This window comes from Pocillopora verrucosa, chromosome 6, assembly GCF_036669915.1.
Source record: "Pocillopora verrucosa isolate sample1 chromosome 6, ASM3666991v2, whole genome shotgun sequence".
Taxonomy (NCBI): domain Eukaryota; kingdom Metazoa; phylum Cnidaria; class Anthozoa; order Scleractinia; family Pocilloporidae; genus Pocillopora; species Pocillopora verrucosa.
This window is the reverse complement of record NC_089317.1, coordinates 12027758-12053637: the sequence shown is the minus strand read 5'-3', so window position 1 is coordinate 12053637 and position 25880 is coordinate 12027758. Positions and strand designations below refer to the sequence as shown.

Below are 25880 nucleotides of genomic sequence, written 5' to 3'. Positions count from 1 at the left end.
AGCCTAATGTTCTTTAAACAGACTTTTTAATCTTCTCTCTGGGAGTTTTTCCGTTCACTTTCAAATACAGTATCTGGGATGTCCTAACAACATCAAGTACTTAAAAACAAGAGTGATATTCAGTATGTAACTTCTTGGTCACTTGACTGAGACTCAAAGTTGAAAGCATCTGTAATATCTCAATACTCATATAATTTTACATATATATATATATATATATATATATACATATTCATGTATATAGCTTGCAAATTTTACAGATAATTCTTCTGTACCCTCTCAATCAGAAGAATACTTGAATTTCAATAAATTGACTATTTAAGTCTTAAAGGTGACTTCTTGATCCTTAAAAGCACTGTGAATAACAGCTGTAAAATGGATACCGAACCTTCTGAATGAAGTGAAGCTTGTGACATCTGGTTAAATCCACTCCCTGATATATATCATTTGCTAGTGTTGATATACCTGCAAAGTAATTTCTAACATTTTATTTCAAAAATTAAAAGCAAATATGGAAAAAGAAAAATTTGCAAATATTGAATTTGTGATAGTAGAGGCTTTTTGCTCATCAAAGAGAACCTAAAGGCCTCTTTTGACCAGTTTGATAGCTATTCATTCACTAGTTTTTTCCTGTCTGCTCGCCCCATATCCAAGATGTCCCATGCACTGGCAATAGTTTTTTCAGGTTTAGACTTAGTGTGTTTATCATTTTCCTTTTGGCATTGGGTTTCGAAAAAATTTCATTTCTATCCTGACTATATTTCACCATCAAGTGGTTAAATGCCTTTTCCATGTGGCATAGGGTCTTCCATGTTGGTATCGTTTAGCCAGGTGGAGCATTTAAATTTTGCATACATCCAGAGGTTTCCGCTATTGATACTGCTGATGACATTGATGAGGGTAATGCTTCCACGGTTTCTGCAAATTGAACACAGTTAAGAATTATTTTGTTCCTTTTGATACGCGGCACATTTTAGCACCATTAGAAGGACAATGGCCTTCTTCTGGTCTCCCAGTTTCCTAGTATAATAATTGATCAATTTTTCTTGTTAGGGCTTTGACTTCTACTTTAAGTGACATTTTGAATGTGCTTTAACCATAGCTGCGAGAATATTACATCCAGTTCAAGGTGAATCACGTAGTATTTTTAGTGTTTCTTCTACAACTTCTTTCCTATCATCTTCTTTAGTTTCTTAATAAACATCAACATCTCTTGATGGTCTGGAAGACAGTTTCTCTGCTAATGTCAAACAAGCTCAAATATTGTGTCAATTATTACTAGGAACTGCTTAGCGTGAATTTAAGCCGCTTTTTGCTCTTAAGTATTTCCCATCCAATAGTTAGGCACTGTTTGTTTTGCATTTTCACCAAGACCAAGATTGGACCATGTTGTGTGAAAATTAAATTGTTTGTTTGTTTGTTTGCTAGAAAGTGCCTCTGTTTGCCTCATGTTGGATATGGCCCTGACTGGTTTCACTTTAGTTTTAAGGACCAACTCAAATCATCTCGCGATAAGTTTTGGAGACATTAATTCAAGATTGTATTGAAATGTAACTCTCCTCTTTAGGGATATAACATATGTTCGTAGAACTCTGATGGGATGTCGCTGCTCCATTGTAAATATAATGCCAACGACAGATTGAGGATGTGTTTCATTTGCTTAATGATAACCTCTCTGCTGGGAAGGAGCAAAACGTTTAATAATCTTTAGTTTAATAGCTCAAATTGTTAATAGTGGTGTCCATATAGTCCATTCTTAATGCAGGGGGATAATTTGTTTTCTTTGCGTTTGACTTGGGTTAAGAACATCTTATTTCTGCGTATAATTCTTCAAAATGCCGAGGAAAATTTCGAAACCCTCCCCTCTACAAACTCCCTTTGCAGAACAATCATACTGAACGATCGAGTTACTTAATGTTTGATAAAAGAACAATCAGTACAAGAAGATGATTACTTTAAGTAATGGGTAAGCAGCATTCAGCATGCCACCTGGATATTCTTTTTATCTGGAAGAATCCGTAGTCTTTCATCAAAATTTCAGTTCTCTGGGTTGAGGATGTCTTCTGTAGATTCTTTGTCAGGCTAAAGTCCAAGTGAAGTGTGGCTTGATTGGCTCTATTCCAACTTGCTTATGCAACAGCAAAAAAATTTATTAAAAATAATAGGAGTGGCCCAGGGGCCAGGGTACTTAGCCCAATGAGTGACTTCCTAAATTAGCCTTTAATTCCCGAGGCTGGGGCTCTGCTTTACAATTTAGCTTGTGAGCAAGTTCTTCAGTAGCAAGTGCCAATAAGTTAACTTGTACTGAGTGAAGTTTGGGGATCAATTGCTGGATGCTTTTGTTTACTTTATTGAAATTGAGTCAAACTTTAAGACTCAGGTTAAGTAATATTTGCTACGCCATGAGAAATGATATAATCTCTTTTACCTTTCAGAGGCACCGCTTATAAACCTCTCTTTAGGAGGAAAATATTACATTGAAGGATCCTCCGTCACCATGACCTGTGAAGCTTCGGGGAAACCACCGCCGGATGTAGCATGGATTAGAAATGGAGTACTGGAAAGTTCAGGAAAGAAATCTGCCTTCTTAAAGTTCGATAATATAAACAGAACGGATGCAGGACAATATACTTGTCGAGCCAATAACTCAGTGGAAGTCCCATCCATTAACACAACAATTGTAGTCCACTGTAAGTATGTTTTAACCTTAATTTTTTATTTCTGAATTTACTTTATTTACAATGTTAATCCTGTTATTGGGGTCAGTTACACAAAACTGACGAATCTGGTCAAAAGTGTAATGGAAACAGAATTTCACCTCAATTAACCAACTATTGGTTAGGACAATTGAATCTAGGTGGAATCATTGCTCACATTATTTTGCTTTGGATGACAAGTTTTCTAAGCAAGTCATTGCTTCAGTTGAACTGGGTTTACAACGTAACTCAAAAATTGGCTCAAAGCCATTTCCGAGTAATTGTGACAACCCAAAATTCACTCCGTTTGACTAGGACACAAGGCTAGTGCATATTCTGATTCTGTGTGAGGGCTCTGGTTAGGGCTTAATGGAAAGCTGAGAATTGTTCAAAATTCTGATTGTCCACTGATAAATTAAATTTTTTTTGATATAGCTAAGATCAGCTGATAGATGTCAAAATGGGCTGAAACTAAAACCACATGCCCAAGATTTGCGCACATATTTGTATGTGTGGCGTTCGAAGAGATTTATTATTTGACGGTTAGAATCCATTATATATTTCATTATTCGTAAGCCTTGCCACCTTACACTGAAACCTCGACTACCAAATAACACAAAATAGATGGACTCGCTTTTTTCTTCATTTAAAGACAGGGAAAGGAAAAACAAATGTTACGGAGCGGTGATTTATTTCCATAACTTTCTGGTTTGAGAGGTACTTAATTGTCTCAGTGTTCGCAGATGCTCAGGCATTCGACCTCTTTTGTCAGAGGCCGGTAAAAAGCAAGCATGAACAGTATGCTAATCTCTAGATTTTGAAGTCACTCGTTATTAAGGAAATTACACCGCACAAGCTTTCTTGGATTGTACCACACATATAAAACATGACCCGTTGCAACTGAAAGTACAGTACAAAGCCAGTTTAGTGGGGTCTACATCTTACCCCTTCATCATTTTATTATTTAATTTTAGTGGCTTTCAGCCGATTTTATGCATTCATGGTCTATTTATAATTTGGAAAGCTATCAGTTCTCATCAGATAAAAAAAAAATGACAACTGAGCAAGAAAACAAACAAAAACGAAGTAAATGTCCAGAAATGGCATATTACCTATAAGCCAACGAGATTGCAGTATTAGGGTTTGTTGCTCTCTCTAATCACATTTTGGCATTAGGGTTTCACTTGTGCAAGTACAAATCTATTTTTGCCGGCGTTCTGTGACAATATTTTTAACATACCATATTCAAAAAATGAAATTGAGTTTAAACGGTAATTTCCCTTACCGCCTCTTGATTATTGCAGAGAAATATCTATTGATAAAACATATTGTTATGAATACTTGGAATTTATAACAGTATGCAAACAGTTTTAGAGACCGGTGAAACTGTTTGCCAAGACAGTAATCTGCTTGTTGACACTTCATCGTTGGATATGACTTGTACTATTTTTGATACAAGTACAAGCACAGTGTTGTGCAAAAGTAATGGAAACGAAAGTCACTGAATTTCGTCAATTGTTCGCATGAAATTTCATCGAACTCTCGTGCGAAAGCTCGTGGGAAGATTCTCACTTACACCATGCGTAATTTCGCCGAAACAAAGAGCAATATTTCTTCGAATTTTCATTAGTGAACGAAAGTTTGCTATGAAAAGCCTGGGAAAGACAAAACAATTCTCTGCGCGACATGCACGATCTTCATGTCATGTAATGAGCACGAAACAAGATATTAAAATCTCTCGGCACAGAAGGTTCCAAACGCTTGTGTGAACTGTGCTCATCGTGTTTTGATTATACCACGATGCGTTTAACAAAATAAAATTTTGGATTAAAGAAGGAAGGAGAATTCGAGCAAATATTTGAGAAGCACGTGTGACTAAAGTGTCCAACAAATTCAGTAAAGCGTACAAAAAAAGGGAAAATCGACCGGATGGCGAAACACGTTGAATTTAGTTGGATAAAATCCTGCACGAGCTGTTTCTCATATAGAGATCCATAGAATTTGTTTGAGTGGCTATTGAGCTTTAAGATGTTCCTAAGCTCATAGAAATAGTTCTTGCTCTTTTTTAAAATTTGTCTCAATGAGTTCACCCATAATGAACACCGGCTATGAAAATGCGTGTTTGCCCACGTCTGTTTTCACGTGGTCAATAAAGTCACACTTTTCTTCCGTCGTGTTGAAATTTAAAGTTAAGAGTTTTGCATTGATTTGCAGTTTTTCGCGCAGTTTCATTCCTTAGTTTGACTTAAGCTTTCTGGAATATGGCCTCTACAGTTTTCTGCCGGATTTACTTTGATTGATTAAGGGAAGCTCTGTTCCTCAGAAAGTTCCTAGACAAATACATCATCCTTGTATCAATTGAGCAGAATAAGGAATGCCTTAGATTCAAAATGGGTTTTCACTGTTTTAAGAGATGAGATCCTCCCACATGCAGCCTCTAGGGCACCGTTGCACTCATCCTCTGGCTCAAAATTAAGGATTTTCATCAGATATTCTGCATGAATGACAACGTTTTTATGTCTGATAACAAGTAGAGTTGGCCTTCACAAATTGCTTAGTTTAGTTACCAGAGGATTTATGATAGCTCTCCTGGAAACACTACAGTTTGTGCTATTTTTCTTGCTGCAGTAATGCCATTGTTTTTCAGCATACAATATGTGAGTTAAAGTATTTTGCTTTTAGTCAGCATCCTTACCATTGGTGGATGACTTGCTGCAATTTTCCATTACAAAAGCGTTATATTTTCTGACCAAGGCACTCAACTGATTGATACTAGATTAACCCTCACACAAGATTAACCCTTCCTTGTCGCATTATCATATACCCTCTAAACTTTTACGAGGGGTTATGATTTATGATCAGTGGGAATGTATGAGCCATGAAATAAACAGATGTTAATATTTAATTTGATTTATATTTTTAGACAAACCCGAAGGTGCAAGGCTCATTACCAATGCTTCACAAAATACCGTCACTGAAGGGGACACAGTTACATTCACGTGCATAGTTATGGCTGCTGTGCCAGAAGTGTCAATTTACAAGTTCTATTTCAATGGCCGCCTCCTTGGTGGGAACAACAACAGTGAGTATACTCTGAATAAGGTCAATCGATCTCAGGACTATGGCGAGTACAAATGTGTCCCACAAAATGACGCTGGAGATGGAGCAGAAGCCACTGTGAGACTTGACATAAATGGTGGGTAGAAACATCTTTGAGCATTTTTGAGTAATTTGGAATTATAATCCAAAACAGGAGAAACGTTTTTTACCAGTAATGAAACTTTCCACACGTTGAATCATTACAACCCCTAACAGGGAAGAATAGAGACCCTGGTATTGAGATTGACGTGTCTCCAGCTGAAGAGGTGTCTCCCTTGCAAGGATTACTCAGCTTGCCACACAATGCTCCTCCCTAAGGTACTTAGGAAAAGTGCTGATGAAGGATGCACGACCTAAAAAATTTAGGCAATACCTAATAATAAATGGGTGCCTAATAGTAAAACTTGTGCTTGATGATAATGAAGTGGTGTGTCATAACGATGGACTTGTGCCTAATAATGTTGGACATGTGCCTAATAATGATGAACCGGTGCCTAATAATGATGAACAGGTGCCTAATGATAAAACCATATGTGTACTTATGATGAACTTGTGTCTAATGATAATGAAACAAGCCAAATAATGATTCACAAGAGTATAATAGGAATGAAATGTTCACTGATTTGGGGAAATGACACTCCATGGCAGTGCTCGCCAGGCAAAATTTGGTTTGTTACCTTAGACTGTTGTCAGACACAAGAAGTCTGTAAGTTTGTACAGCTTTTTTGGGAGCCTATATAAGGTTTTACATTTTATTTTTACTGTGTAGCAGAATACCTGGAATTTAGGTAAAAGTTTGAGATTAACCTTAGGTCTCATTATGTAAAAAAAAAAGACAAACCGTGATTCCAAAGCAATTATCCTGTGTCCACCAAAAACTGTAAACTTATTCTTGTTATTAGAGTATTTTAAAACTGATGCAAATTCCGATTAGCTGACATAGTGAAAGTTTGTTTCCACTTTTTTATATTTTTTTTTTTAGGTATTTGCTTCAATTTATAATATTATTTCTACAGCGTAATCGCTAGATGGTTTTGAACCAAGTCACTCTCTAATGTTATGGTGTGAAAATTTGTTGTGTCTCTCTTCTTACCTAGTTCCTGTCCAGTTTACAGAAGTGCCACAGAATATAACAGTTAACATGTCAATTCCTCTGTTTTTGAGTTGTGATGCCTCGGGTTTTCCTGAACCTCAGATAAGATGGGAAAAATCTGGGATTAATTTGTCCCGCACCAAACAGTTGAACATCACCAGCAGTAACAGGAACGATGCAGGAGAATATGTTTGCATCGCAGGCAATGGGTGGAGACAGGAAAAGACAGTAAGAGCTTATGTCACTGTGCAATGTAAGTCTTCATTTCAGTATGTCATAAAGAGCTGCCACCCTGTATTTGTTGGTCAGTTGCCAAAGTCCCCAATTTTTTCTCCTTATATAATCATTGTAATTTTAACTTCTTTTTGTGGTCACCTCTATTAAGTGGTCTTGGTCACCTTTGATTGAGTGACAACAGCCTGTTGGTATTGTCTTCCACTTGTAATGAACGGTCACATAAAAAGGAAACACTCAATTAAAACGAAAAATTATTTTTTGAGTAAAATGTAATCCATGTTTCTCTCCCAAATTTAATTTTAATAGTATTTTTAACAAGTTTTTGTGCATAAAGTGATCAATTGTGACATAAAATGGCATTTTTTATTGTTTTTAATATTACTCTTATTCTTTGGAACCCCATCTCCTGAGGATGACCACTCAATACAGGTTTGACTGTACATAAATGCACCTATTTTCAAAATGTTGCAATTGAAAAAAAATTCTAAGAAATAATTGCACTTTTTGTTCCAATAAAAAAGTGATGACAGAATAAATTATGAGGACAAAGGATCAGCAGAATAAGTCCTTGTCAAGTCCTTGTTTCACTTTCGCACTCTAAAGAAAAAGTAGTTTTCTTTTGATGTGAAATATACATGCATCATGCATCAGCTCTTTTATATGAAGAGAAAAACTGTGCATATTCTCAAAACTGCAACGTTTTAGAAAACAGGTGTATTAATATGCATAGATGTATAAATTTCACCCAAACATACCCCAAAAAAACAACATACCCAAAGTCAATATTCAAGAAAAAAACCCTTTCAAAATTGAAATTTTCCTCAACCTCAGCCACTACTAGTCTAATTATCACAACCCAATCACATAACCAATTCTCTCAAATCTTATGATTTTTTGATGGTGTGTACTTTTTCCTATGGCCAGCTTTTCTTAGTGTCTATCTTTTACAAGCTGACATCTGAGAAGAATCACTGCTTATTCTCAGATGTCTTGAAGACCACACTGGCAATTTGCCACATTGTAGGCAAATTCTACAACTGATTAAATTTAATTTGATCAAAAACACGAAAGGCATTGGATGAAATTAGCCTCCCCAGTATTCAGTTTTATACATGCAGAGTATTGCTTGAATATATCACTGCAGTAAGTGCAATTGCCTGGTAAACAATATGCTATTCTTCCACTTAGGAGGAAGCTTCGTGTACACAAAATTTGAAGTTCAGGGCTTTCGGTAGCTTAGTCGGCTACTAAGATCCACCGAGTACAATAGCTGTACCAAACATAATTTTTAAATACACCTCTATAATAATAGATGTACACAACTGACATGTATGAGTGAAGCATGTCAAGCATTAAGCCAGTCAAGTGTTCTTGTGTAGAATAAAGTTTCAAAATTATTTAAATAAAATTAACCTCTTAATAATAAATGAGTAATATCTCTTTAAAAGATTAAAAAAGCCACGTCATTTATGAATTTTCAAACAATAAATGCCAAAAAAACTTAAAGATGGAATTTAAAAAAATGCGAAAATATGACCCATCTTTTGACTGAGATTTTAATCATTGACCGGCACGCAAAGGCCAAAGCAATAAAAAATCGCAGACTCGAGAGAGAATCATACGAAATCACTGACACCTGCTCACCTGACTTCAATTTCTGGAGAGTAAATTCTGCGACACTTCAGTCTTATCTTCTCACGCATGAATTAAAACATAAATTTAATTATTTGCAAGCAGTTTAGGGGTAAAATTAAATGTTAAATTTTACATGAAAAGAAAAACATTACAGTAAAATAAAGCAGAAGTATGTTACCTTCATGTTTAGGCTTCTGAATAAAGCTACAATAGGAATTAGACATGCAATTGTTTGCCCATGTAAACTGGGTGCAATAGACGGCCGTAGGAAATTTTACGCAAACGACATTACATCCTTTAAGTTGACATGTACTAAATCCCGAAACAGCGAAACGAAATGACTGAAATGGAACAAACGAAACGAACAAAACGAAACTAAGCAAGCGAAATCACCGAAACGACAAAAACGAAACGAACCCAACGACCATACTGAAACGACCGAAACGACCACAACGAAATGGCAGAAACTATCAAAATAATATACTACTTGAAGGATGCAATATATTTCTGCTTTATTTTATTTCGGAAGAGGTCCCATTTTCAGTGAGAAAAAAAGCATTTCCTGTATTTTGAACGAATCGAGTAGAAAGCATAAAAATATATCGATGAAAAAAATTACCATGTCCAAAGAATGCAGCTCACTCTTTATACAGTAGAACTAAATCTATGAAACCCGCGAGTTTGTTTGCATCACCCTTTAGCGGTTCATAATTTCTTAGAAGTTTGACGGGTCCTCACATGACGATATAGTCAAAATCAAGTTACTGCGTCAGACTACTATATGAATAACAAGTAAACCTTGCTATAGTTAACTGAAGAGCAAATGATAGAAGCTTGCTTACGCCGCTCGCTACTATTTGAAAACTTTCTGGGCAAAAATGCTTGTCCAGATTCCATAAAGAAGTAATCCGAAAGTTAATTTCTTTTGCCTTTACACCACGACTGAATTAAACATTCCAATCGAAATAATTTGGAGAATTAAAACAGTCTGACATATTGTTTAGGCAATGAACGGCTGGAAGGTTCACATCTACTTCTACTTTTATTAATTTGGTAAAATCTGTACAGGCATCACACCAACAGACCCGCGTGCAAAGTGAGAAAACTATATGAAGGCTTAAAATTATATTAAGAACGATTTTGATCAAGAAACGGGCCAGTAATATTCCACAATTATTCCACAATAGTGCCAATAATCGTGAAAGCTGATCGTGGAAAAGCGATTGCGTGACGCTCGGTAAGTTGTAAGATGACATGTTATCACAAACCAGACGAAAAAACACTTTAAATTCTCAGTCTGCCTTTTGTGCCCACTCTGCAGTCTACATTTTTTACCTAGTCTATATTTTGTATCCGGTCTGTACTTTGTATTTTGCAGTCTGCAGTCTACATTTTGTACTAACAGGTATCCGTGGCATCGATACTGTTTATTTTTAGTTACAGTTATTCGCACAACACACACAATCGATCACAAAATGCCTGTGTGTGTGTGTGTGTTAATTCGACGTTTTCGTTCTTTTTCGCGTTAATATTCTTTCCTTTCGTAAAAAATGTAGACATCACTTAAAATGTTTTAATTAATCCACCCACCCAAAAAAACTCTTGCATGCGTAGCATGCCTATGTTTTTCTAAGTATAGGCTACGCTTCCCTATTGAATTAGCGAAAGTCCCATTGATTAGTTCAATTATAAAAAAATACCTCGCGTTTTAACTTTCTGAGTTATATTTTGTGAAGGCTTGAAATTAATTACAAACGATTTTTACGCCGATTTTTAGGCCGCGAGTCGATCCATTTAATAATTTTTCTACCAAAAATTATCTTTTAAATTATTATTTTGCTGGCATTTAAAGCAGAGAGAGAGAGAGAAAAGAGAGCATCAAAAAGTTAGACATAGTTTGATGCTACTCTGGTTTGCAGATTTAATGAATGTAACTGAAGAAGTTACAATTCATAGACCCCAACGTTTCGACACTCCTGTCTAGTGCCTTCATCAGGGGGGATCTAAACGCTGCAACAAGAGGTCCTTTTATATGATCACTAATTAGCGGCCTTTTTTCTGACGAGGTGTAAATAGGCGTCAGGAAGCAAACCACCATTGTCACGATTTAAAGGAGCGTGGGCGGAGTTATATGCCAAGCCTCCAAACAAGGGTGCTGGTGGTAACGCCGATTAGTGGTGATAATTTTAGAATTATCCCACCCAATTGTATGGTTGGTTAGGCATGTATGCTCCGATAAAGCTGAATTTTCCTTTTTGCAAAGAAAAACCGCTTTTTGGTGCTCTTTTAACCGTGTACCAAACCGACGTTCGGTCTGTCCGATGTATTCGTTGTCACAGTCATTGCAAGGAATAGAATAAATGGCGTCGGTTCGTTGTTCTTTCGTGACAGGATCCTTAGGTTTGGCGAAAATATGGCCCAAAGTCTGAAAGGGTTTTTGAGCAACTTTAACGTTGTGGCTATTCAAAATTCTCTTGATGGGTTCCGTAACACCCTGTATGTAAGGAATAACAGCAAAACCAGTCGCTGGTTCCCTTTCATCAAGAGCGTTACTATTTGTACCTGGTTTTTGGCAGTTACGGAGAAAAGTTTTTGTATAGCCATTTGCCTTTAGGACATTGGAAACATATTTCTCCTCAGCCTTCGAATCGAGTGAAGATGGTAGACAGTCAGCCCTCCTAAGTAAAGTTTTGGCTGCAGACTTTTTTATGGCAAATAGGGTGGTGAGAATCGAAAGCGAGGTATTTGTCGGTGTGGGTAGGTTTACGGTAGACACTTGTCTCTAAATTACCCTGAACCCCTCTGGACACATTTAAATCAAGAAAGGGCAAATGTCTATCCCTTTCGCGCTTAACGGTGAATTGGATCGACGGCTCTACTGAATTCAAATGCGACAAGAGGCGCTCCGCTTCATTTCCGGATACCGCAGAAATAACATCATCGACATATCGTTTCCAGAAAAAGGGTTTAACCAGTGAAGTGGCTAAGGCCCTTTGTTTCACGTCTTCCATTACCATGTTAGCAGTGACAGCCGAGACGGGCGAACCCATCGCTGTACCAAAAAATTGTTGATAGTAGGTGCCGTTATATGTAAATTGCGTGGTTTTGAGGCAAAAAGACAGCAGATGAATAATATCCTCCGCAGGCAAAGAAGTTCTTTGTCCCAGGGAAGCATCCTCTCTGAGTCTTTCCTCCGCAACCTTAACGGCAAGATCAACTGGGATTTTGGTGAAGAGCGAAATATCGTCGAAAGATACTAATTCTTCACAAGCGTTAAGAGTTTTATCTCTTATGAAATCCGCAAATTCGCGGGAATTTTTGACAGTGTAATCAGTATTCCCAACAACAGGCGACAAAATTCTCGCAAGATAACCAGAAATTGCCTAAGTCGGAGAATTAACAAAAGAGACAATGGGTCTCAAAGGAATTCCCGGTTTATGAATTTTAGGTAAGCCATAAAAACGTGGACATAAGCCGTCACTAATGTATAACATTTTGTACGTAGAGTCACTAATTCTACCAGCTTTTTTCAAATCAAGCAACATTTTGTTTAACTTTCTTTGAGTTTTACTGGTAGGATCAGAGTTTAAGACAGCATACGTACTCTTGTTATTAAGCAGAGACAAAGCTTTGTCGTGATATTGCTGTTTGTCCATAACCACAACACAATTACCCTTGCCAGCAGACAATACGAGCCTGTTCGGACCTTTTTTAGAGCTATAAGCGCATTGAAAAAATCCTTTTGAATGTTTTTGGGAGGAGGTTTAGCACGCCTGAGTATGCTACTTACTTCTGCTCTTACCAAATGCCTACGATCGTCGTTGAGTTGAGAGATACTCTCCTCAACAGCGGCGACAATTTCGGCAGTCGGTATTTTGCGAGGAGCAATAGCAAACTTCAGACTCTTCTCTAAACCACCCCGTTCCAGCGGGGATATCTCCTTGGAGGAAAGGTTCATGACCCATTTATCTTTCAGAGATGAGCCTGAATTAACAGGAGACCTCTTACTGAGCAAGTGACGGAGTTTTCTGTCGTGTTTCTCTCTCTGTTTGGTAAACTTCTGCAGTTCTTTCGAACTGCAGAACTCCTCGACCCAGGAAGTTTCGGAGCTGTTAATCAAAGCAGAAAGTTCACTGAGTGAACGAGAGAATAACCCACACCCAGTATGGAACTGTGACATTCATCTATTCGTAGCTTAAGAAAAGAAAAACCAGTACGGACCATGAGTTTGTATCCTTTAGCACTCCGTACTTAAGGACCTCTTGAGGATCTCTTAAGGACCTCTTGTTGCAGCGTTTAGATCACCCCTGATGAAGGCACTAGACAGGAGTGTCGAAACGTTGGGTCTATGAATTGTAACTTCTTCAGTTACATTCATTAAATCTGCAAACCAGAGTAGCATCAAACTATGTCTGATTCTCCACCTGGTTGCCATGTGAACTTTAATATATTAAAAAGTTATTTACCAGCTTGAGGCCGTGACCTACGTCTTTGTCCAGCCGGCAAAACGAAATTTATTTATAAAGAATGCCAACAAAGGAACGGATTACTCTGCGACTTACGAAAGTGTTGCCGTGTCAGTGGATAGAGATAAGGAAATACGGACCGCGCTAAGTACCCACTAGATTGCAGGACTCGTTACAGTGCCCTCTGAGAAAAAAATACACTTTATTTTAGCTAGTTGCAAAGTAATTTTTCCTAGCCCTGAAGAGGCGAGAAAAAATACGAGCAATGAGCAAAATTTTTGCTCCCATTATATGTTAAACCATCGAATAAGGGATTTTTTATTCCACTATTATTTTCAGTTTTTAGTATTTTAAGTTTAGTATGTGAATTACATCTTACGGCCTAATCCGTAGCAATCGCATAAGGTGTACTTCAAAGACGAAAACAGCTAGGACTGAACTATTAAAGTGTTCTTTGTGTTCTTTCCTGCTTAAAAGTTCGCTTCTTTAAAAGTCAAATTTAAAAAACAAAAAAAAAAATCAAAGTTTGGATCGTCCAGTCCGACCAATATGTTGCTACGTATTTTTGCCTTGTTGTAAAGTGTAATACTGTGGCATATTTTGCTGTCAATGACACAGTACTGGAATGATAAAGCTCGTTAATGTTTTGATTTGTTTGAAGTATCACCAATTACTTGTTCAATTGCTTATTGCATTTTCATTTATTCTTAGACCCGCCCACAATTCAAAATATAACCACGTCATCTAAGAAGTCTTGGACTGGCCAGACAGTGACTTTGAAGTGTCTTTCTGATGGTGTTCCTACACCAACACTCTCTTGGTACAATCCTGAAGGAAGTGAAATAAACAGAGTCAGAGCCAGAGAAAACAAAGTACAAGTGCCACTCATAAGTGATCAAGATTTTGGTCATTACAAGTGCATTGCTGCCAACGGACTTACTCCATCTGATGAGGAGTTAATAAAGATAAATCAGATAAGTAAGTAACAAAGATCAGTGTATTTGGTAAAAGAAAAACTACATATAACTTCAGCATTTTATTTTGCTTTTACTCATTACCACTGTTTCTGGTGTATTAAAAACACGTTACAAAAAAACGTCGAACATCAGGTAGATTGACGACATCCTCCCATGCGAGTATTAGTGTAGTAATACAAGTACTTGCGTCCATCTTAAGTATGGTGACGAAACTCGCTTTGAGGTAATCACCAAAAAAATTCTCCTTGCTTTTTTTTTTTTGCTCAAAATGATCCCTTTTTTATGGCACAATGTAGAGAAACCAGGGAAAGCATCCATCAAATCATCAGAATCAGTCATTCAAGCAACTGTTATAACAATAAGATGGACTGCACCAGCTGATGATGGAGGAAGTCCAATTACAGGATACCGACTGATCTTACAAAAGGGTGAAACTGAGATAGAAAAGGATAATATCACCGATTCTGGGACAACAAGTTATTCGTTTCGTGGTTTGGCGACAAATACCAACTACACGGTGAAACTGTTTTCCAGAAATTTTGTATTCGAGGGAGATCCCACTGTAAGGAGAATTAGGACTATATTCGAAGGTGAGGAATCACAAGTGATGTCGTGACTGAGCACTTTACACCAATTATTTTTTTGCTAACTTAGATTTTTCCCAGTTTTAACAATTTTATATGCTCGCCGCATTATAAGTGTTTGTCCCCTCCTTAGTGGCCAGTTTCTTTTCCTTTCTAATGGTTATTTGAGAGGTACCCACGTTTGAAGAAGCCTAATAATAAATAAACCACAGATGAATGTAGGTGAGATGAAAAAAAACTTAACGGTTTCCGTTTCAGACACCACGCCGACTTTTTATTTCAAATTACCTTACATTGGCCCTTTTTCTGTTGTAACGCAAAAAAGGTCTCGCCACTTTGCCGAGCGTTATTGTGATAACATAGATATAAAATTGGCTTTTTAATCTTTTTAAATAGGTAATATGTTTGTTGTGAAAGACCCTATCCCTCGTGGGCTCCGTACGTGTGTGGTTTTCAAGTTGTAATGTTTGTTATGTCGGCTAAACCTCTCGGCATTTATCCACACGTGTGCGTGAGCACTTGGTCTGTGATAGAACCTCTCACATTTTCAGACATTTACAAAATTCTCAACAATGTCGTGCTCTATATTCTGATGAGTGTTTTAGCATCTTAGATCACGCTTCCAAAACTATCCAACTTAAAATCAAAGAAGTTATTCACATTCAGAGAGGGCAAGCTACACTTAATCATCAACTTTGTCTTGTTAATTTGAAACTTACCTTGTAATTCCATATATTGTTCTGTTTCTATCGTTTGTTTTGTCCAATCAGCATTTTTTCATACACTGTAAATTCAACTTTGTAATTTGTATTAAGTAGAACTGAAGATGACAGAAGAACTGTCGAAAGGTGTTTTTAAAAGTCATTTATTTTCTTAAACCAACTGTCCCTTTTGACGGTGAATGTACCAAGTCATGCGCGATGTCAAACTTTAAAAAACAGAAAATAGTTAGTTCCTTTCCGTAATTACGTGACACCAATGAGTGGCGAATTGCAACGTCATCTTTGCATCGTCCTTCATTTGATCATATGTAAGTAGCAATTAAATGCCAGTAGAGGTCATTGTATCATTCCGCTTCACTTTGTAAATGCATTATTTGTTTTAGGCTACAACCAACCATCATTTCAGGCTTTTCATTATCACTTTTTGTCCTTTCAAATTATTTTGAATTCTTCTCAATACTTAACTTAATTTTGCTTGCTATACACTTTCGTTTAAAAAGTATCCCCTAAAAGATCCTCGACCAAGTTACAGATTATTTAATCACTGATAATGGTTGTGACCAGGTTTCTGACAAGATGTTGAATAATTATTAGAAATTTGATGCTGTTCATGTTGTTGACATCAATCTAGGAGCCCCTGATGTGGTCGAAATAGACAAACTGCCAGGTGAAACAACAAACGATACAATTACCCTAAAGTGGAAGGAGCCAGAAAGTAATCGAAAAGTTATCACCATGTATACAGTGTACCAAAGAGTAGTGACTGATGGAAAAGTGGGACAGTGGACAGTAATAAGGAAAACCAGAGATGTTTCTGTGAGAGAATTGAAAATACCGTTGGAGAGAGGAAAGGTGTATCAGTTTGCCATTACTGCAACTAATGAGCTTGGTGAGAGCCTAAAACAAGAGAAAGCAAATATCCAGCAAGTCAAGACAGAAGGAAGTATGTTCAAATGAATCTCATTTTCCTCTTTCAACGGTTTGTCCTTTTCTTTATTAAGTTCTCTAGCACTCTCCGTGTCATCACCATCGAGGTTTTTACGGGTGAATTCTTCGCTTATAAAAACCTGAATCAATGAGGAAAATTTCACTTGCATCGCAGTTGATATTTTTGTGCCTACTACAAGGATATAGCATATCCATTAACCGAGATCTTAGTCATCGGCTGGCACACACAGTTTTAAGTAGTTTACTGACGCATGCTAATCTGAATCTGGAAAGAGACCTCTGCAACACTTTATCTTCTCACACTTAAATTAACTGCTTTTTTCTTTCCTTTGCCACCATCACTTAGTTGATGCCTCTCTCCCACAGAAAAATGTTCACTCTCCCACACTGAATTCCGAGAACTTTTCTCTCATTTTCATCACCAAGGCACTTTATTCTTCATACCGATGAGAGCAACTTCGCACGTAACCTCCTCTTCGCGCCATAATTTCGACACCAGTTTATTGAACCGCGAGAACTCAGAAGTGACCCATTGTCGGCAAATTCACTTTTGGCTAATAAATGAGTTGCCAGTAATCGGATCCTTGTGTTTGCGCAAAGATTTCTGGGATCGCCACGGGGCAAACATTGCAACTGGCTAGAAGGAAATGTATGGCGGAAGTTTGTTCGGACGTTAAAAAAAACGATTTTGGAGAGAGGTTATCGCTTTTCGCCGCTTTTTTTTATCAGAAATAGATTTGGGTGATGTTGACACAAGGGAAGCGTAAGTTTTTGTTTGAACAACCATGAACTATGCAGTAAAATCTACAGATTGAATTTTCTCCATGCGCAAGGTTTACTTCGAAATTCAGAAATGTTAGCCACATATCACCAAGAATTAACTCAACAAAGCCTTTTAAGTTTTTTTTTTGACATCTGTAAAGTCTACTTCTAGCTTTTTTCTCGGCTTGGTAATACAAAAGAGCGCTAAAACAGCTACCTCGAGGCAGCTGGAGATTGAAATGGTGTGCTTCAGCATTAAATATTATCGTGGTACATTAAAGTGATTAAACACTTACATAACTTCTTTTTTGTGATCAGTGAAAATGAACCAGCGTAATCGGCTAAAAAATGAAACCTTTATTCTGTGACGATTATTAGGTATAAATAGGTCGCTAAGGAACGATGCACAACTGAATTGATGTTCACAGTTTCGGCCGGAGCTCCCGTTATCTTGCTATTGCTGATAAGATCCTCCAAAGAGTTCGAGGACACAAGTTGCAGCTAAAAAACCTTTGGGTTTTTCTCCAACAATCTACCACTTGACCTAGGGATTTCTACTTGATTTTCATCGCTTATTTCATCCTTTCAGAGAGGAACGAATTCTCTCCTTTAATGAGGCAGTACATACATAAATACAACCGAAAAGTCTTAAATGCGTTATTTCCTGGCGATTTATAGCTAATCATGTAATATGTCGAGACCATTACGCGATGACGATTTCACAATAGATCTTGCGTAAGGAGAGAAGTTTATCGGTATATTTTATGACATATTTCGTGGGGATTCTAATAAAAAATTTCACTTCCCACGCATCAACATCATTATTAATCATTTGTGATAAAACTTCGGGGAAGAAGCGTTTATCTCTCTCCATTTTTTTTTTGGTCGTCGAAACAACCTTTCGCCATATATTTCCTTCTGGCGAGTTGCAATGTTTGTCCCATGGCGATCTCAGAAATCTTTGCGCAAACACAAGGATCTTATTACTGGCAACTCATTCATTAATGATGTATGATCGCGCTGTCTCACGCTGCGAACAGAGAGGTTGTCAATCTTTTCACTGGCTGGTTTTCTTCGGTGAAGCCATAAAGCGTGACACAAACTTCTTCTCTGAAGATCATGAAGCGATCTTAGGTCTTAGGTCTCAGTCAAGTGAGATACTCTGATTGGAAATGGAATCTCGTCAATTTCTCTGCCTAGAGAAAAAGATCAGTTAGCGATTGGTGGAGCAAAAACAGAGAGACAAAAAAGAGAAGATAAAAAAATACCCAACAGTTCCTGAGAGATGGAGAATTATCATTTGTATTTGGTTGAAAGAAATTGAAAAAGATTCAAGCGTCAGTGCTTTTTCTTTCTTGTTCAATGGTGAAAAACTTATCAACTTTTCAGCAACTCTTTCAACAGATGCGGAATTCGTATGGGGATATTACACAAAAATAGTTCGAGATCGTTTTCGTGAAGGACTGCTCTCAATGACACTGTTTTGACAGAAGAATAAATCTAGGCACAGCATAATTTTTTTTGCGAGAAGATACAACGATGATATTTGAAAAATCGTCTCCCAAACCATCAACACCCGATTACGTGACAAGAGGATCATTCAAGAGAATCGTTCAGGAGAATCGTTCGAGAGGGTCATTTGAGATTATAATATTCACACCCTCTTCAGATCTCACTCGTGAGTTGTGAAGAGGGTGTGAGTATTATTCACTTGTGAATAATTCAAGGTTAAATTCATGAGTTGCCTTTAAAATCAAGGTTGTTTTCAAAAATGCGCCAGAATCCCCGTTTTCTATCTAATAAAGCTCCCTTCCATTGTACAGCATGTATACGAAATGAGATAATTAATTTTAACCAAACGAAACAAAATCGATTTAGTGAGAGGGAAAACGTCTCTAATCAAGCTGGCCAAAGTTGAAGGTCAGTGCTGGTCAACGTTGTTATTGTCCAGCCTGGTAACCTTGTTCCCCATAAATTTTTGTTTCCATCATGTTTCTCAATCTTTATTTTATTACTATTTTGCTTTCCTTTTTTCAGGATCCGGGATAGACAAAGAAAAAGGTACGTGGAACGCTTGTTGAGAGCACCTTACAACCTCTATCAAATATCACTACATTTGAGGGTAACTACATGCGAAATCGTTCTTTGATTATTCAAAAGGTGTCCACTTCCCCAAGCTTTTATTTCTAGCCCAATATGCTCGATCCCCAATTATTAATATTACATGTACGCGGAAAATTTAGATCTCCTGCATATTTGATCCTTGTCAAAGGTAAGGTCAAATATGTTGTTCAGATTTGATATCAATTTTTGAGTAGCATCTTGAACGATATCAAAAATTTTACGCTTTTGACTCTGTATTCTATGCTAGTCATGGGCGATTTTAAATGTGGAAAGTGTGTGACATTACTTTTGACGTGGGTCAAAGGTAAAGCCAGATATGGAAGAACTTTGCTGATTCTTGTTAACGTCTATAACAACTGCATAGCAAAGCAGTATTTTAAATTGCCACGTATTTATTTTTGACTTTGGTCAAAAGTTACGTGAAATTACATTCTATCTCATCTCTGAAATGCGGATGAGATAAATGACTAACAGATAACTGAACAAGGTTGTGCAAAATATCGTGATATTTGCTAGTGGTGAGAAGATCAACTGTTTGTCAAAGCTCAAAGTGGGAGTACATACTGGTTGATCTGCGAAATACCAAAAAATGACGATATTATGCAAAAACCGATAATAACTGACAAAAGATGGGACGCATGGAGAATTCAGTCTCAGTGAAGATGACCTGATATTGGAGGAATAACTGCCGGAGCCCCATCTATATGCCTGCCAGTTCATATGAAAGTAAGTAACATCATAACCCTTCTGCGCAACCAAAAACATCAGTAAATACAACCCCTGCTGCTACCAGAAAAATTTGCTTTCAAGTTACACTTCTCATTACTTACCGCCGAATGGTTTTCGTCAAAAAGTAACGACTCAAATGAAAAAAGCATGATAATCTGCTTAGAGTATTGATGAAAACATTTGTTTCTGCCTTGGAATACGTGAAGATAGAATAAATCGTTGGAAATGACGCTTTTGGTCAGGTTATTTTTATAATCGGGTGCTAAACGAAAGAGAAGGTAAGAGTCTACCCCGACCTATGGTATGTTGGAACAACAACATAAACGTTCTTCGTCAATTTACAGTACCTACCCCAGTTCATACGTCAGCACGCGTTTATGGCGATGAAATTAAGTACAAAATCTTACTTTTTCCAGTTTACTATGTATTTATACTTAAACAGGCATCTCAAGTTAATTGAATAAAGTGGTATTAAGAGATGTCGAACCAAGCCAGCCTGGTTCAAGCAGACTCACCCAGGTTCTTGCAGAGTACAAGGATCTCAGGGACGCCAACAGAGATCTTATTAAAGCGCAAAATGCAGTCCCAGGTGCTGAGTAGGTGCCTCTACGTCCATTCACATGCTCCTGGGAAGCTTTTAGTGATCACGTGACCATAAGAAAGCGTTATTAGTAGTGTTGCTTTCCGCCAAGTTATCAAGGGAACTGTAGTGGGACTTCGAGGGAGGCCTGGGACGATTACAGTAGCTATAAAGATCCAAAAAAGTAAGATCTATTTTATGATTTTCGGACGTTAAGGATGAAATAACAACCGTTTTGTTCTGTTTTGATCATTCCGATTAAATTAAAGGGTTCACTGTAGGTCTAACTGAAAACCATCCTTAACCTTAAACCTAAACCCCAATCCTACCCCTAAGCAATAGAACGGAGTATTATTTGAAGTTTTTCTCAGCCACTTGATTTTTCATCGTTACGTTGCCATTTTGCCCATTGCTAACGTTGCTCATTGCTTTTAACTTCCCAGTCAATGCTGCAGAATCGGACAAATCGGAGGTTTGATGAAAGAACTTGAGACAATGAAGCAGCTGAAACCATACCCTCACGTCATCAGACTTCTGGGATATGTTGTGGAATCGGTATGCTCAATTAGGTTGTATGGGTCTCATTGAACTTTGCGACATAAAGCGTATGAGGCTGATTTTATTACAAATATTCTTTTATTTTGGCTCGTTTTTTTGGGGACTTAAAGTCTCTCGTAAGTGATTGGATTATTTGCTTCACACTTTAGGTGCACTTCGCAGAGTCACTTCTGGTATCTATGGAATATGTTTCATTTGAATGAGTCAGCCGTGTTTTGTCTCAGCTTTCCGTTCGATCATCCACCGAGACCTCGCGGTACGTGAAAAGAAACATGCAAAGTGACAGACTTTGGAATGGCTAGAGACGTCCAGCAAGAGAATATCTATGAAAGATAGGTAAAGGTAATCCGATTATTGCCAGTGGCTAAGATTTAAAAAAAAAGTCTTCCTCTTCTGATCTTTTGCGATGAAAGATGGCGTATCATTACTTTGAAATCTACCGCCATCAAAAATATGTCTGATTTACTGCCTAATGAAAACGTTTACATCCTGTTTAGCTTCCTAATAAAGGGCTGGACCATCCCTCTGTAAAGAGGAAGCTTAGGAAGCGTTGTTGTACGGTACCTGTACCACAAACACTGGCGTGTAAGTGACATTTTTCATTTCTTTTGGTGACAGTAGATTATTAATTATTTTACAGTTAATAACAATTGCATGGCCAAGTTGTAATTTTGAAGCTTTTCCAAAGAAGATATTGATTTTTATTTCATATATTGCTACATTTTAACAAATTGGTAATTGATTCTATGGGCCCGCTACCATAACCTATTTTTGCTTTGTCAGCTGGAATTATGGAGTTGTCTTTGACGAGATTTTCACCATAGTTAACACCTGATGAAATTTGATCAGACTATGATAGTGGTTTACTTTAGGCTGGAGTACGTTTCTTGTACTATTCTTCAAACTCATGTTTTAGAATTGATGAAAGGAATCCATTCGGGTGGAGAAAAGAATTTGCATTCTGTTGCAGATGAAGAAGGTACTGAGTTGAGGTTTATATCCTGTTGCACTAAGATGCACATTAGTTCTTTTTCAGGTGGTTCAACGAATCCACGTTTTGATGACAGGAAAATTGCAAACTTGCTTCAGCAGGGATTCCGAATGCCTAAAACACAGCACATGGATTTGGCACTTGTCCCTCTCTTTCCTTTTTTATGCTCTTTGAAAGAAACATTATATGCATCTCGCTGTCATGATAGTGCTCATTATATGTGTAGATCGATATTAGCTACCAGATAATGATTAGATGCTGGCAAGATGACCCGGATGCGAGACAAACATTCACTGAATTGAAAAGGGCTTGAAGACATGGGAACCCTGCTCGAGGTAAGACTTGTGATGGACGTGGCAAGTTACCAATTTCCTTTAAATCAACGTTATCTCATTCAGATGTCCTCTTTTCTGTTATATCACCAAGGTTCCACGACCAGCATTGTTAACAAAAATCTCTCTCGGGATTGTTTTTGATGTAATTTTTCACTGATAAGGGTATCAGTATATTTCAGCAATAGCCCTTTAATCTTATTTGATAACGCGATCGGATGAAAGTAAAACTTGGATTCGATTAAGGAATTGTTAACCCTTTGATAAATACACTAAATCCGTGTGTATTTGGCCCTGCACGCTGATAGCGCATTCGGTGGCTGCTCTTAGCGTAAAGGAGGCAAAATAGTCTTACCACTTCTGTTAAAATCTATTTTTCCTCTGCAGAGGCTGATTAGCATGAAAATGTGGCACAAGAATTTGGACGCAAGAGTTGAAGATCTAGTAGAATAGTTGGGTAAACGTACTCAGGCTTTTGAGGGTCAACTGTTTGAACACCTCGCAATCAACATGTCAGCCTAAAATGGTCACTGGGTCGGAGACGCCAGTGTTTATTTAGCGGTTAAGCTAATTCTTATAACTGTTCGCAAGAAAGTCGAAACGAAGAAATGAAATGTTACTAATGGTTAAAAAGAGCGTCTTCCAAAAATCACTTGAAAGATCTTGTTTTGAAGACTTAGTGGAAGTTTTGTCTTTAAAATTGTTCTTTGCCTGTTTCTTCTTTTTACAAGTAATGTAACTCGATGTTGGTGCTGACACTCGATCAAATTGGTCTTAAGTTCTTTTCCAAAAAAAATTATGAAAGTGGCTTTTAATGTAAGGTCTGAAAATTTCTGAAACGAATCTGTCTGCATGATGATGCCTCGCAAGGAACGGCTGAAATAATAGCTAGCAATCCCATGTGTGTTTATCTTGATTAGGTTTGTAGATCGTAATTTATCTCTGAGGACTGACCTGAGCCAGGCAGCCTCACCTGAAAAGAAAGTAATACAGCTGAATTTATTAAAATGGCTTCTTCTATATTTAAGAGACATTTATGTTTCACAGTTACTACAGAACAACAGATGTAGTCAATAAATTTCATGAAGTCAATGACAAACACGGTGTACCGTCTGGTCAGTATTCTCGTTTTCTCAGTTGCACTTAATAACTATACGGGACAAATGATCCTTCGACGACCGAGGAAGAGTTGGGAAAGGGGGCAAGGAGCTCCTCGCTTTTCAGGAAATATCCACCGAGCATTTTGGAGGAAATTTGTCTCTAGCCAATGCTGCCAATGTTTCAGTTGTTGAAGGCAAAAGTGACTTTTTGTCAAGCTTTTTAAAAATACCAAAAAGTCAAACACAAGATATGTGTTATATCACATTGAACAGGTATAACCCTTAAAGATTTTTTTCTTATGTTGCTCATCATGAGGTTGTAATGTTCTTCTATTTCCCAAAGAGTGTAGCATTTTATCTATATATCTGCATCTCGTTAAAGAGGTTATTGCTCATTGTGGTGGTAAGCAAAAATAAACTGTCTAATCGTTTGCCTCACGATGTAGTCACTTGACATGTATATCTGCATTTATTCATCACTCCTTTACTGACTCATTTTTCTCTCATCCCCTTGGATTCCCAGCTTGAAAATCACAGGTAATTTATTATGTCAAATTCAGTATCTGCTATGGTTTCTTATACTCTTTTTACGTTCTGTATCTTACAATCGAGAATGTTTCCCTAGCTATCCAATGTTTTATTTTGATTGCCTTTGTTTTTAACATCGTATCACAAACCATTCTTGGATTGGGTTTACCAGCGGCGTCATTATACAATAACAAAATTTAAATCTCTGTTGAGTTATTCTTAGATTGGAACAGGTCATCAGCCTCCTATTTCATGTCGTTGTTGGCACGCGAGTGGGTCTGTGTTTCGAATAGTCTCTTTAGCAGTTTCACATCATTTTCGAAAACGTATCTCACTCGTGGTCGTCGTCTTCTGAGACGTTCCTGATCTCTGATCGGTATGATGAGGATCTGACAGCTGCGTAAAGAGACCGGCTCCTTTGAACTAAACATGATAGCGAAAATCGGAAATTGCTTATCAGAATTTCCAGTTTGAGTTCTACCTATATTATATTGTAAGAGCGACATATGGCGTATATAAATGCCTTCTTACCTTGCCTTGCATGCATATTCTGTCCAATATATTTCCATTTTCAATTCACGACTTGCCAGTGGGATGAGATAGATTCAGACGGTTGGATCGCATACGGTGTTGAATTCAAAGAGAGTCATTGTTAATAAATAGTTGCTCATTTTTTTGTTGTTGAGTTATTAAAAAAAAACCCTATGTCCGCCAAAGCCCGCCCAAACTACTTACCCTCTTAATTTATTTTAATTAGAGGTAACTCGCGTGAAAACAAACCTCGAGTTTCGGCCTCTAAAGAAATTTATAGTTTTCTTTGCTTTATATAGGCTTGTGTCGATGCGAATATGCTGGACTCCTTGGCATGTCTCGTAACAAAGAGGTCCATTGAGATTCGCGGGAAAGGTCATCTCGTGACTTCACCGGAGGAAAGGAATGGGTTTAACGAGGACCAAAAATTTTGTCAGGAAAAGCAAAGAGTAAGATAACACTTTTTCGCCTTAACAAACTTTTCTCCCTTCCATTTCTTTTGCCCAGGCCTCTTCAAAGTTTCGGGAAATGTGACAAATTCACCTCTTTTGGGCAGTGCAATACGCGATGTAAACGAAATATGCAGATCGAGATCCTGAGCGAAAGTCCTAGAAGAAGGTCAAAACTCTGCCGGCCCAGACACCCCCGAATCATTACGCCTTTATTATTTGGTACTAGCAAGAGCCCATTACTCCTGGTGCAAGCATCGTAAAACAGTCTTTTAGCGCTACCTCGCCCACTTTTTAATATTTTGGATTTTCTCTTTCGAAAAATTAAACTTGGATAATTTTTTTAACTTAAGAGTGGAAAAAACCCAATTATAAAAATTTGATCTGGGGACCAATATCATTGAAGTGAAGGTATTATGGGGTCAACAACTGAGTTAAAATCTTAAATTTGTCCCACCAGATGGACGAAAATAAAGCTTATTGTGCCTTTATCTCATCATGATCGATTATATCATGGAATAACTAATTTTTTTTTCTCTTAAAATCGGGAATGCCGTTACGCAATGAACGAGTTATCGCTGTCAAACAATGTGGAGGAAATATTGGTGCAAACTCTCTTATATTGAGTTTATAATATATAGATCTAGCCGAGCCTAAAAGCGGAGTTCTGGTCAGTGTACTTTTCAGCCATTCATTGTAATAAAACTGTTCAGCTCTGGCTGTGAAAGAGGTTGTACAA

The 25880-nt window shown here is 37.5% G+C and overlaps 1 protein-coding gene across 14 annotated transcripts in view; it reads left to right on the top strand.

Annotated features, from left to right (window-relative positions):
- Nucleotides 1-25880, top strand: part of LOC136276833 (neural cell adhesion molecule 1-like) — a 46622-nt gene that overhangs the window by 2893 nt on the left and 17849 nt on the right. For 2 of the 14 annotated variants that reach the window (XM_066168414.1, XM_066168427.1), the window contains exons 4-13: nt 2436-2690; nt 5620-5892; nt 6893-7141; nt 13938-14204; nt 14500-14793; nt 16141-16452; nt 21360-21546; nt 21708-21795; nt 22247-22536; nt 22921-23632. In XM_066168414.1, the coding sequence (XP_066024511.1) occupies nt 2436-2690; nt 5620-5892; nt 6893-7141; nt 13938-14204; nt 14500-14793; nt 16141-16452; nt 21360-21409 (1700 nt within the window). In that variant the 3' untranslated portion in view covers nt 21410-21546; nt 21708-21795; nt 22247-22536; nt 22921-23632. Of the gene's footprint in view, nt 1-2435; nt 2691-5619; nt 5893-6892; nt 7142-13937; nt 14205-14499; nt 14794-16140; nt 16453-19256; nt 20837-21095; nt 21208-21359; nt 21553-21707; nt 21796-22235; nt 22537-22920; nt 23633-25880 lie in introns of those variants that run through there. The other 12 variants (XM_066168423.1, XM_066168421.1, XM_066168424.1 and 9 more) reach the window with 11 other exon arrangements.